The 13519-nt window shown below is 42.0% G+C and overlaps 2 protein-coding genes across 3 annotated transcripts in view; both read right to left on the minus strand.

Annotated features, from left to right (window-relative positions):
• Positions 1-13519, minus strand: part of LOC134851387 (growth hormone-inducible transmembrane protein-like) — a 70692-nt gene that overhangs the window by 37889 nt on the left and 19284 nt on the right. Inside the window, exon 1 of one of the 2 annotated variants that reach the window (XM_063867446.1) lies at positions 5702-5716. The exons of the other annotated variant lie outside the window; for it this stretch is intronic. The gene's annotated coding sequence lies outside the window, so the exon portion shown is untranslated. Of the gene's footprint in view, positions 1-5701; positions 5717-13519 lie in introns of those variants that run through there. 2 annotated transcript variants of the gene reach the window in all.
• On the minus strand, positions 28-2099 carry LOC134851195 (DNA replication factor Cdt1-like). The gene has a single exon (XM_063867165.1). The coding sequence runs from the start codon at positions 2094-2096 to the stop codon at positions 300-302; it is 1797 nt and encodes a 598-aa protein (XP_063723235.1). The 5' UTR covers positions 2097-2099; the 3' UTR covers positions 28-299.

The raw sequence follows: 13519 nt of genomic DNA on the forward strand, positions 1-13519 counted from the left end.
TGCTGACCTCATTTGACTTTTAAAAACTTTCATGCTGAACCTTTTTCTTTCACTAATCACGCTACAGATTTACTAATAACAACATTTTACCAAAACAAATTGTCAAATTAATCAAGACACTCATGGCAAGCTTTTCATAAACTTGAAAGTAATTTTATGAGGCTTCAAAAAACAAAAGAGAAGCTCATTTTGTGCCAAAGGACAATTTTCAAAAACTAAAAAAAAAAGATAAAAAATGACATTACTAAGGCATATCACCGAAGGCACTCTTGTCAAAATACTAAATTAACAATTTCTAATCACTGAATTGATGATTGAATTTTGGACAGAACAGTCGCAAAGTTGTAAGACTTCGTCACTTTCACATAATTTTTCCCTTGAACAGTCACAATAGAAATCCATTCGGGGCAAAATTTCTTAATATCCTCGAGGCTCGTTTTTCCATGGTCATGTGACATGCCACCACTTACTCCGCTTCTCAACTTACCAAAAATTTCAGCCTCTGGAATTGCTACTCTCTTGTCGGCCAGGAATACTCCTCTTATAATCTTGGCTACCTCGGGAAGCTTAGCCTGCAATGCTCGCTTTTCCTTTTCCGCTAGTGGCATCAGAAATTGCTCTTGAGCCTTGACTACCTCCTTGGCTTGAACTTTTAGTCTCAGCTTTTCGGGAATTCCTGAGCTGCCAGGAAAATTGAAAAATTTATTATCTCTTGGAGACGATGATTTACAAGCTTTGGGAGACATTGCTTCAATTTTCGCCAGCGCTGACTCCATTTTCTCAGTCGCTTTCTCCTTTGTCTTCAGAATTAGTTCGTTTAAACCTTGTCTCGGTTGCGCTGTTGTCGGTTTAGGAGGTAACTCAGCTTCTTTCACGTCTACCACTTTCTCCAAAGCGAATTTGGGATGCCATCGTTTGATCTTCGTGTTATCAATCACCAGTTTTGGATTCAAACTTTTCAGATACTGGTTGTGTTCTGTATGCACAAGGTCAATAAGGTTCCGAAGGAACTTCGATTTTCTGGCAAGCATATCTGATGCAACAAATTGCTCTTTGAGTTCACTAAACTTGGGACTCAATGTAAGAGCCCAAGAGAACGACTTAGTCATCATACACTTGTATTTCTTTTCCCAACTGACTTCATAGGCGTCAGGTAATACATACATGATTTTCGTCAAATCGGATAGCATGAAGTTTCTCTCCGTAATTTGTTCAACAGCAGTAATTAACTTATCAAACTCACAACGCTCCTTACGATTGTATAACATCTGAGCTGAAGTTTCAAGGGCAGTAAACTTCTCAACCAACAACTCGTACTTGGCAGGTAATGGTAAGGTCGGACATACAGGAAATAAGTCCTTATTTGAAGGTTTTAGTAATTTTCTTGGGCTCTCTTGTGTTGCTTGAATGCCCGACTTATCGGATTCATCGAGCGGTTGTTGCTTGCGTTTCGTGGGACTTCGCAGTTGACTCATCTCGATATTGCTTAGGATTTCAGCTCCACCACTCGAGCGTTCGACAACTAAACTGTTTCTTTTGGGCTCCAAAACCTCACTAACCTTAGTATTGATTTCAATCATATTTAGGCTGGCCAGCATTTTTGCTGATCGGCTTTTAGGTTTCTGGAATTTCCCACATGTAGTTTTCGCATCGTGTGAAATTTTATTACTGAACCTTTCTTCTCTGGAAGAATCTTCAGACTTGACGTTCTCAGTTCCTAATTTTTCTTTGGGTGCTATCTTTTTTTCTGGACAGTCTAAATCTGGATTTTTCTCTGAATCCGCCGTTAAGGTCTCAGAGACCTCTTTCCCAGTCTCGAGGCCTTTCTTTTCGCCTAACTTCTTACCATCGTATTTCGGTGAAAAATTAAGAAGCCCTTGGTTTACAATTTCAGCTGCCTTGGATTTGACATTTTTTCTGGACGTGACATTTCTGGATGGCTTTTCCTGCAGATCAACCAAGGGGTCACACACAATTTCTACACCAGCTCGCTCAACCTCCTCAGAGACGTTTCCATCTTTTCCTTTCAAATTTCTCTTAGATCTGCGACATTCCTTGAAATGACTGTTAATCGCTGGCTGCTGGACCCGGGGCATTGAAAATCTTAAATGAAATCCAAGGCGTACTGGCAGGTAACAATTAGTCAAAGCACAAGATGCAAAAGTTCACCTTACGATAACAAATGATCAAATCTTAATATATGCCAGGGAATTCAATACCGTGAAAAATTGGTATTGGTATTGACAGAATCAGGTATTGGTATTGGTATTAATGGTAATCAGAAGGTCAAAAGTATCATAGTAACCGAGGTTACAGTCATGAGTCCCTTTATCATGTATTCCAGTCAAAATCCTTGGAATTTTTTAGATATGGAAGTGATAATGATAAAAGAAGATGACAAGTGTTTAAGTCCTTTTCAATTAAAATCGATACGGGTTACGTTTCTTCAATAAGAACACGCAACTCGACACGAGATAATATAATATACAAGTGTTACAAGTAAAAAAATTTCGTCGAAAGTTATTTTGTCATTTATTGTTCCGAGTACGCAAGCGGCGTTCGCAATCTGTATTGCCAGGGAGATCCTCTGTTTTAAAAAGCTGCCTGCTCTGGGTTCCTCAGTGCATATGCTTAGGTTCTTACAAAGCTTGCTCAAAAAAACTTCTGTGCCGCGCCATGAATTTCAAAAGCTAGCGGTTGGAAAAGATATCCATCAATTACAAGATCTTTATACTTGTCAATTTTTCGCTCTTCCGCTTCAGCGGCAGCCGTACCAGGGTTACAAACAGACCCGGCATTAATCCTACAAGGAGCTAAGGAGTCTACTACCGTTACATCCCACAAGAGCTGCTTACCATCAGCCCATGGAACGAGCGTCAAACCATCTGGTCGCTTCTGATCGGTCCTGTAGAGGTGTCGTGGTTCTAAAACAGACGGAATGTGAGTAGATGATAGACTCTGCTTTATAAGGGCATTCAGGTTTGAATGCCTAGAGAATCTCCCTGCACTTTTGAGGCAAGAAAGACCATGTCAACCATCCTCGGTAACGTCTTTTCCGCACACGCATTTATGCTGTTCGCATATTTTTATCCTAATCGAAGTCCTATCGCAATTCTGAGTTGTTGGTTCGACAGTTTTAATTTTAAATTTTTGCACGGGATGACGTTCAACCATTGGTAGCCAAATCTATCTTGGAACGCGTTGAACCTTTTTACGTCCATTGGTTCGAGTCGTAAAATCAAGTCTGCAATTTTGCTGTCAAAAATTGGCTCCGTCCAATTTTTTTGGATTTCATTTTCCGGAGCCTTTTCAATTTTTCCAAGGTCAAACCACCGTTTAAGCGCATCATCATAGGTTCCATCCACATGCTCCAAACCAAACATTTCGCTCAAGGCATCTTTTGCTCCTACTGCTGAGGCTGAGAAAGCGGGTAAAGCGAGTAGACGAGCGGAAGAAAAGCCCAAGCCACCTTTGGCTGCCGGGAGAACTGCTTGTAAAAACTGGTTATCATCCATTTTCTTGCATAACGAATTTCTCAGTAATTTATCGTAACGTTCCAAAAAATCATTGTGCAAAAAACAAGGACTCGTACGCAAAAAATATAGGAGTTTTGGCATGCTAAAGCAATTTTTCAGGAGGTAAAAACCATAATGGGCGTCTAGTTTGTCAATGACATCCGAGATTTTTTCAAGCTCCTTAATTTTTTCGTCGAGCAATTCTTTTCGGCAAAGTTCGCCGATTGGAGATCCTAAAATGAGGAGTTCTTTTTTTGTTTTTATGTTTATTTTGGGGCATATTTTTCGAAATTGTGTTAAAATTGAATTATACTGTGTACTAGTAGTCGGTCCCAAAAAAACAAAGTTCACACTTCTCAGTGTTTAAGCTCAGGCCGTAAATTTGTTCCGATTTCAGAATGTTTTTGAGGTCCCGGAGTACTACCTTATAGTCGTCGGCTAAATTCCCATCATCTAAATACCAGATGTTAATTTTCGACTCCAACTGTTTGACTAGTGTATGAATTGTTTCCGCAAAAAGGGGTGGGGCTTCAGGATCACCTTGCTGAATTCCGTCTTCTGACATTATGACAGAGCTTCCGTAAAAAAAGGTAACTTGGTTTACCATACGCGCAATGGGTGTAATTATACAATTCAGGGCGATTTGAATAAACATGATTCAGCATTGTTTCTCTGTTTAAAGAGTTAAAGGCATTCTTAAAATCTAGTTTTAAAAGAACAGTGCATTTTGGATTGTCGTCGCGTTCAATTAGGTTTCGAAACGAGTGCGCAGCTATTTCTGCTCCCCGTTTGGTACCGCATCCTACCTGTACGTTTCGGAAAAAATTTTGTCGCTCGGAGAGGGCCTTGCTTCCAGCGCATTTAGACGCGATACGTCTCAGCGTGTTGCCTATGGCAATCGCTCTCAACCCTCCGTCTATCTTTATGAGGGCGATAAGCTTTGCGCCAAAAAAGAAAGGTCTTAGTGGTTCGGGTATTTTGCCATCTCCATTGAGGTTTATCAGCTTAGTAAGCGATTTCAGAAAATTAAGTCCTGCACTGCCATTCGACTTACTAACAAGATCTTTAAAAGTTTGAGGAACTATTTTATCAGGACCTGCTGCTGATCCGTTTGGAAAGGACATTATCGCTTTGTATAGGTCGAAATCGGTTACGAAAAAACTATCCAACTTTTCTGGATTTGGAGCTGCAAATTTGGCTCGCTGCGGATGCTTAGACAACAATTTTTGATAGTTATCAGTTGAAAAAGGAGCTATTTTGTCATCTTAAGCAGCAAGCCTTATTCCTCCCTTTACATTTCCTTCATCGAGCTTACTACTTATTAACTTTATTCTCTGCTCGAGGTCACTCAGAGTCGGGCTTGAAACTTGGGGATGGAGTTTTGGAAGTGACACGTCATTTGCTCGAATTTTCTTATTTATCAAAGAACTCATGCTTGTGGTCTGTTTGCGTCCACTTCTTTTCGGTTGCTCCAAAAAAAAAACAAGAACGACGTTAAAAAAATTAGCCATTTTGTAACATCTTCAACATTGTAGACGATGTCATTTATTTTGTCCGACAGACTTTCCGCCAAGGGAACACGCGATTCTTTTGGTACTCTCTTGAGTACTCGGACATTTGAGATGGCTGTATTAACATAATTGTCTAGCACTAAATCATTACCTATTGTTGCTTTATTAACAGATTTTACATCAATGCATAAAAGACACTGAAACCATTGAATTTTCCTAAAGTCGCTAAGAGAAATTTTTACACAACTGAAATGATACCAACTAGAACAACAATCACATCTAATCCAATTTATCAGTCCTGAAGATTTTAAGCAATCTTTGCTTGTACACTCTTTGTTGTTTTTCCTCATATTGACGCAGCATAAAGGTTAAAAAAAAAGGATTTTGACTGGACTTTAGGGGACTGAACTAACCCATGATAAGCGGTTAGTGGGAATTTTACAAATCAGCAAATAAAAAAAAAGACAACTAAATTAATTTAAATTTTAAAATCGAATTATAAAAATCAAAAATAAGGAACAATCTCACCCGAGCTCAGTAGGTCCAGCGGCGCACCACCAGACTCCTCAAGCCAGTTCCAGTTTCCCACCTCCCCACAGAAAGCCACTTGACAGACCTGTCTCTAAAATCCCTCAGAGGGCGCTCCCCATACAGGCACAAACATCAAACATAACAAATCTATTTAATAAAATTATCACAACAATTAATAGGTTCCTGGTATTGATCAATACCAAGTTTTGGTGTTCTTAATCGTCTCAGATCACTCTAAAATCTCAAAAATCATTGTAATCACTAAAATCACTATTTCTGCATGTAATTAAGTTAATCTGAGTGTTTTGACTGAAGCCGGAAGCAGTAACGTTTTTGTCGACCCGATGTTAGAAAGACCACCAAAAGAACTGGCTTTGGTAGAGACGGTGAACAGCATGTAGAGCTCTGTTTAGACGTTGGCCAGTCGTCTTAGAACCTAGCTTTATTTTCCGTCGATATTTACTTCCGGGCGAATGTTACATAGATGTTTTTAAAGCGCTCCTGGGTGTTATTCTTTTTTAACATCATGACCGGCAGAACCGTTAACGAGGACTCTGCGCCGAGCGGATGCTCACATTAACGCCCTTAATAGGCCAAAACCGCCGGGGTGGAAGAGTAGTTCGGAACGCGGAAGCCTTCCGGATTACCGTGAATAGCTTTTTAACCTAGTTAAGACCGAAAATTCACGAACCAGGAAGGGTGGGGGATCGGCCATCCCCTCGTTCCCTGAGAAGTTTGTGACCAAAAACACTTAAAGATATATGTAAAACCAAACAAAAAGTAGTATAGTACCCAAGAAAAACAAAAAACATAAAAAAATAACCGAAAAAACCAAAAACAGTAAAAAAAAAAAGTAAAAAATCAGTAGAAATCATCCCCCCAGACAAGATGTGATCCGACCCGTTTGTGTTGATAGATACCTTGTTGTTACAGGCATTTATATCAGTCAGGATCGTTACTATCAATTTTGTGGCCCGTTTGTGAGGCTTGTACTGTAGGGTTATTTGAGTATTTAAACACGTTAATGCTAATTTGCGCTCAATCCGGAAGGGTCTGCTGATTTGCGCTCATTCCGGAGGGGTCTTGGGAGAAGACTGATCCGGCAAGTGGTACAAGGAGCAACAAGGAGGGGCTCAACGACAACAACAATCGACTGTTGGGTATCGTTAACAAGTTTTGTATCCCTTTTGGTACAAAAAAAATTAAGATACTGATCTGTGGGGGGCTCGACAGTGCTGCACTGTAGTGACCCTTCACCGAACTGCGAATATCCAAGTTAAGCACCTTAATTCGGATATTGAACAAACCCGGAGGGGTAGAGTATTATATTATTACTTATATAGCCCATATTAATACTCCTATTTCGTTTTTCAGTGAAAAAACGAAGAAAACAGACCGGTTTTTTGGGGTCAAAATAGCGATATTTTGATCCCCCCACAAAAAAGCGCTGAATTAATGTGTTACATCGTAATTGCACTACTGTAGTAGGTAGAACCGGTTAAGTTTAGTTCGGAAGTGGTTGCAACTATTTTGGTACCAAAAACCGAATTTTCGCGATTTTTGAGATAACGGAACACTATAAAATCAGAAAATTTTTTGAAATTTTTGAGTTAGGACAGTAAAAATAGTTGTTCGGACATGTTCCACTAATGAATCTACAGGTTTTAAAACCCGCTTCCCGAAAGCCTTCCGGGTTACGGAGAAATCGAACTTAACGTGTTTGATTCAGTGGATTCATCAATCCGGAGGGGTCCAAATAGCATAGTTTTTCGCAAATTTTTTCAACTATAGCGTTTTAGATCGGGTTTTTTGCATTGAACTAGAAGAACATAGGCCTTCTGAGCTCGGATCAATAATTTTTAGGTCGAAAAGGACAGAATTGCGGAAAAAGTTAGGCGGAACCTATAAGAGAGAAATTTCTTGACCTTAGAAAAAAGACGTTTTGGTCAATAATTTTGCAACTACTGGACAAATCCACTTAATCTTGGTACCATTAGATCAAAAATTAGCTGAGCTTACTAATAAGAACAAAAGTTATTCGAAAAAATAAGCGTGAAAATTTTTTTGAGATTGTTTTTAGCAAATTCGCCAATTCGGGAGGGTAGACCCCTCACGTTTTATTTAAAAATTTTTTGGAAAGCCCTTACACCCTACCAAAGGGTAGAAACGGTTGAACCAGGCAATTTTACGCTGTTCTAGAAGAATAGGGAAGGCTAAAGGCACCAGAAAACCTTGATAGAGTCGAAATTAGGCTAGCGATAAGACCCTTCACCGTTAGCGTGAATTGTCAAATAAGAGGCTTAACTTCAATCCGGAAGGGTCTAGGGAAGGACCAGATACCCTTCCTAGTTAATACAGACAGCATAATGGCATCGGAGAACGTATCCGGAGGGGTATAGGTTGAAAATCAAGGAAGTCTCAGAAAAGCTAATTTTACCAATCCGGAGGGGTCTCAATTTTAATCGTTTTAATCGTCTCAGATTGTTCTTAATCGTCTCAGATCACTCTAAAATCACAAAAATCATTGTAATCACTAAAATCACTATTTCTGCATGTATTTAAGTTAATCTGAGTGTTTTGACCGAAGCCGGAAGCACTAACGTTTTTGTCGACCCGATGTTAGAAAGACCACCAAGAGAACTGGCTTTGGTAGAGACGGTGAAAAGCATGTAGAGCTCTTTTTAGACGTTGGCCAGTCGTCTTAGAACCTAGCATTTTTTTCCGTCGATATTTACTTCCGGGCGAATGTTACATAGATGTTTTTAAAGCGCTCCTGGGTGTTATTCTTTTTTAACATCATGACCGGCAGAACCGTTAACGAGGACTCCGCGCCGAGCGGATGCTCACATTAACGCCCTTAATAGGCCAAAACCGCCGGGTTGGAAGAGTAGTTCGGAACGCGGAAGCCTTCCGGATTACCGTGAGTAGCTTTTTAACCTAGTTAAGACCAAAAATTCACGAACCAGGAAGGGTGGGGGGATCGGCCATCCCCTCGTTCCCTGAGAGGTTTGTGACCAAAAACACTTAAAGATATATGTAAAACCAAACAAAAAGTAGTATAGTACCCAAGAAAAACAAAAAACATAAAAAAATAACCGAAAAACCAAAAACAGTAAAAAAGTAAAAAATCAGGAGAAATCATCCCCCCAGACAAGATGTGATCCGACCCTCCCGTTTGTTGTTGATAGATATATTGTTGTTACAGGCATTTATATCAGTCAGGATCGTTACGATCAATTTTGTGGCCCGTTTGTGAGGCTTGTACTGTAGGGTTATTTGAGTATTTAAACACGTTAATGCTAATTTGCGCTCAATCCGGAAGGGTCTGCTGATTTGCGCTCATTCCGGAGGGCTCATTCCGAACGGATTATTGTGAATAAGTTGTGAATACGCTGTGCCGTGATAACATACAAGGATTCGTGGTCACTATTTAATAGAAAGTTTGGAATTTATTGTGTTGTGTTATTATTATCAGTAGTCAGATCAAAAGGACACTAACAATCGAACTGAGTGTATAAATAGTAAGAAGTGATAAAGTGAAAATGAGTCTAGGCAAGTCAAGAATACCTAATCGAGGTAATAGCTCAAGGAAATTCATACCTGAAAAGCAAAAAAAGCAATGACCGACCCTTTTCTGGAACGGATCACACGAACCCGGACCGACAAAGGGGAGACGGTTTCAGGCAGAATGGTTGAAACCAGGAGTCAGAAGTCCTCAGAAGAGCGAAAAGCTGTGCTAGAAGTGGAGGTCCATCCGGACCAGGCCAAGAATGGGAACCAGGAAATACATGGAACGGAGGGGAGAGACAGAAGGCTGGCGAGTGAATCTACTCCGGTAGAACAAGGCCAAGATTTTGCCACTTCCACCGGGACATTGGACCGAGAGGAGATGTCGGAGCTGTCCGACATCTCTACTGAAATTGTGGCAACTAGAAGATCTCCCACAGACAACACCATGATGGCAGGCGTGACGGAGAAACAGACAACGTCCTCATCGTTCTCAGAGAGAATGAAGAACACTTTCGGAAATATCTTTCCATTCACCATGGGAGTGGGCACAGGAAACGAAGGTGAATCCCAGGAGGAAGAAGAGTACGATGAGGAGCAAGTGGATTTTGGATCTCAAGTCAGACTCAATAGTTCGACCCAGGAGAATGAGGCATACACCGACAGAGAGACTGGAACCATGGACAAATTTGGTGTGGTGAGAACGATAAGCGAAGACGCAAACACATCAGGCCAGTCAAGAGACTTTGCGAGTATGACAAATTCAGAGACGCGAACTGGGCAGAATAGAAAAATAGGGCTAGACAACGCATCGGCGGATCCTGAGGTGGATAATGAAAAGACGTCGAGGCAGAGAATCAAAGCCCGAATCTCGACCAGCACGAAGCTACCTTGGATCGACAGGGTGACACCGCCACTAGTGACACCACTAGTAGAAAACGGGGCATCAATAGAAGAAGCGTTGAACAACATAGTGGGCAGTACAGGAGAACAAAAAGAACAGATGTCCATAAGAATGAGTGAACTAGAAAGAGCAGTCCACATTGAAAGAGAAAGTCTGCGGGAAGAAATAAACCGCAATAGACAAGAAGTTGGTAGGAGCGAGAAACGCTTGAAGGAGAGAACGGACAAGCACATAGCGAGGAACTTGTCGCGAATGACAAGAGAAGCGGAACAGAGAGAGTTACGCTTAAGAGACGACATGGAGAAATTAAGAATTCAGCAAGAGCAGTCTCTTGGGACTCTTGACACAAAGATAGACGCGATGATGGAGAGGCGAACTCAGGCTATCATGGATAGGTTGGACGGGCTAAAGGCAGCAAGAGTGGACCAAAAGAAGGGGAACCGAACTCGGGAGGTCCCAGCAGAAGCCGAAGGTGAACTTCAATGACTATCAAAGGAGGAGGACATATGAATCCACTAGCGGTAGGGTCAGTCCATCAGGCTATGCCACAAGGGATAATAGAACATGGAGCCCAAACAGTAGAGCAAGTTCAACTGGGAACAGACAAACCTCAAACGAACGACCGACGCAAGGCACACATGCGACTGGGAGAGGTGATTCCGGTAACAGGAGACATGCGAGCCCAGGGAGGAGTCATGTGGGCCAAGGGGGAAACAGTCACGGCGATTCGGATTGCAGGGATGCACCGAATACAGAGCCCTCAACGAAGTGCGATGATACTCAGGCGGGGCACTCGAGAGATGCTACGGCAATGGCCACAGCCTTTGAACCCCTGAACAGGTCTTTGGAGATATTCCTGACGAAGTTATCTAGAACCAATCAACGCAGTGAGAAGTCCAGAAGAGTCTTTAAGAAACCAAGATGCTATAAAGACGAATCTGATGGCTGTATTGATACCTGGATAGAGGTAATGAAACTGCATTTCGAGGAAGAGGATTTGTCGGAAAGACAAGAATGCAATGCACTCATCAGTAACTTAGAAGGGACAGCCCTGAACTGTGTCATGGCCAAGAAGCAGTATCAGCGAGACACAGCTGAGAAAATCTTCGAAATCTTGTTAAATCGTTTTGGATCAGGGGTGAGGGGGCACCAGGCAATGATGCGCTTCGATAAACGGAGGCAACGAGAAGATGAAACGATAGACGACTTGGAATTGCTGAGAACACGCAGCCAACCGGATGAGTCAAACAGAAGGATGAACCTGGCAGTAGCCTCGAAATTCATCGATGGTGTGAAGAATGACGAACTTTGAACAATGCTAGCAACGCATTACACACCACTATCAACCAATGCGCCAACACCAGAGGAGTTGAGGCTCAAATCAAAAGAATATCTTTTGTTGAAACCTCCTTCGAGATCTGGATATTATAAGAACAATTATGGCAATTTTAACAACGGACCAGCAAACCAAGGGAATAACTGGTACAAACCGAGGGATGATATGGACAAGAGACGCTCTTGTGCCAATTGCAGTTCAACGGACCATCATGTGTCAGCATGCCCAACTTACAAACAGGGCATGAAAACAATAGGCTTTAGCCTCGAGGACGAAGATGCGGCAGAGGTCGATCATGAAGATTTCATGAGGGGAGTAATTGCAAATTTCGGCCCGAGGTGTTTCTTTTGCAACTTGGAAGGTCATTTTAAATCGGATTGTCCGCAATTCTGGGATGCTGTAGCAGACATCAAGCATCCAAGGCATGAGGAAGCTCTATCAGGAGTGAAAGCCAGCAAGGCTCGCCTATTGAGTGAAGCGGAGGCGCGCCGAAAAGACAAACCGCAAGAGCTGGCGACGAAGAAAATGCAAGCGGTAACTGAAGAGACATGCGAACCGGAACCAGTGACTGCGGCCGATGACTTCAAGATTGATTACAGGGCAGCCGCAAGGGATGCTCTAAATAGAGTGCAGCGGGAACTGGTGACAAAAAGAGATCGAACAAAAAGTGAAACTCGAACCGGAAAATGAGAAACTACAGGAGAAACTGAATACATTCGAGGCGATAGAAGTCGAAGAGACAAAGGCCCCAAGTAGTTTGAGCATGAAACTTAATGTGATCTCCGGTCAGAGGTTCGGCATGGTGCCGCAAGGAAGCAAAATACAGTCAATAGCAGGACACCAGGTAATCAGAAATCTGAGTGAACCATCGGAGTTCACTTTGATGCATTTGGACACATATGCAGATTATCTGAGGCAGGTGGAGCCACGCACTGAGTCAAGAGCTGTGCGAGCACTACTAACAACGGGTGGCCCTCGCATAAAGAAGCTTCATGGACGCTACGTGGAAGTCTATGGGCCGTATCAAGTGATGCTGAACGTGGATGGAATAAGTATCTACACTAGGACTCATGTGACAACAGATAGTGACCAAATAGGGCAGATCTATTTGAGTGAGTAGGAACTCAAAGTCCGCAGGATAGGCCATGACGCCATGATGGAACAAGACGCAGTACACATTGGGTACGAAGCAGATAAGACTGCACATCTGCTCGACACCAACGGAAAGAAAATCAGAGTCACAGGGCTTCTGGACACAGGAGCGGTAGTGAGTGTGATGCCAATAAAAACTTGGGAAAGAATGGGCTTCACGAGGGAAGATCTAATGCCAACGAATCTCCGACTGGCCGCCGCCAATCGAGGAGCAATTTACGTAGCCGGAAGAACACCAATAACGGTTCTCTACATGGGAGGACGGGATCTTTGGATGAGCTTACTGGTGGTAGAGAATTTGGACGACGCCGACTAATTCATCTTGAACAGAGATTTCGTCAGGAATTTTGACAAGATGATCGACTTGAACAACGGTCTAATAAAGATTAGGAACCCGGATCTGAAGTATATTAAGAAACCAATTAATAGGATAATAACAGACGAAAACAAGGTACCAATTTTTTTAGACAGAAAAGTAAAACTACGGCCAGGGCAGGCTGTGATAGCAATTTTTAGAATAAGAAATTTATATTCGCTTAGTGATAGTAAACAGATTCGTTTGGTACCAAATCCAAATAGTCAAAGCTCAGTGATTTTAGGCCGGAGCTTCTCGGTAACGCGAAACGGACTGTGTTTCAGTGTGTTATTGAACACACTGGACACCACGGTTTCAATCCAGCGTGGAACGAAGCTTGGTTACGCTTTGCCGATGAGGACCGACTATGAAGAGACACAAAACTTGAAGAAATTTAATGTGAAAGACTGTCCTTATCATGCCAATAAAGAGAAAATTTTAAAAAGAATTAAGGAATTAAAATCTATTCATAAATTGTTTTCTATGAAGTCCGACACGGACGACGGCTTATCGAGCTGCTCAAATTTTCCGGAACACCCCTCGTCATATGAACTAGAGTCTGACAAACCGGTTTTGCCAGAGATAGAACACTTAAAAGGGAAAATAGGCGAGGGAGATTTCGAGCCTCTACGGGAGGTTTTAAATCGGAACGCGGATGTAGTTTCAAGACATAAGGCGGATATCGGTTGCTGTAATTTCGTCGAACAC

Source organism: Symsagittifera roscoffensis, chromosome 7 (genome assembly GCF_963678635.1).
Source record: "Symsagittifera roscoffensis chromosome 7, txSymRosc1.1, whole genome shotgun sequence".
NCBI classification, from domain to species: domain Eukaryota; kingdom Metazoa; phylum Xenacoelomorpha; order Acoela; family Convolutidae; genus Symsagittifera; species Symsagittifera roscoffensis.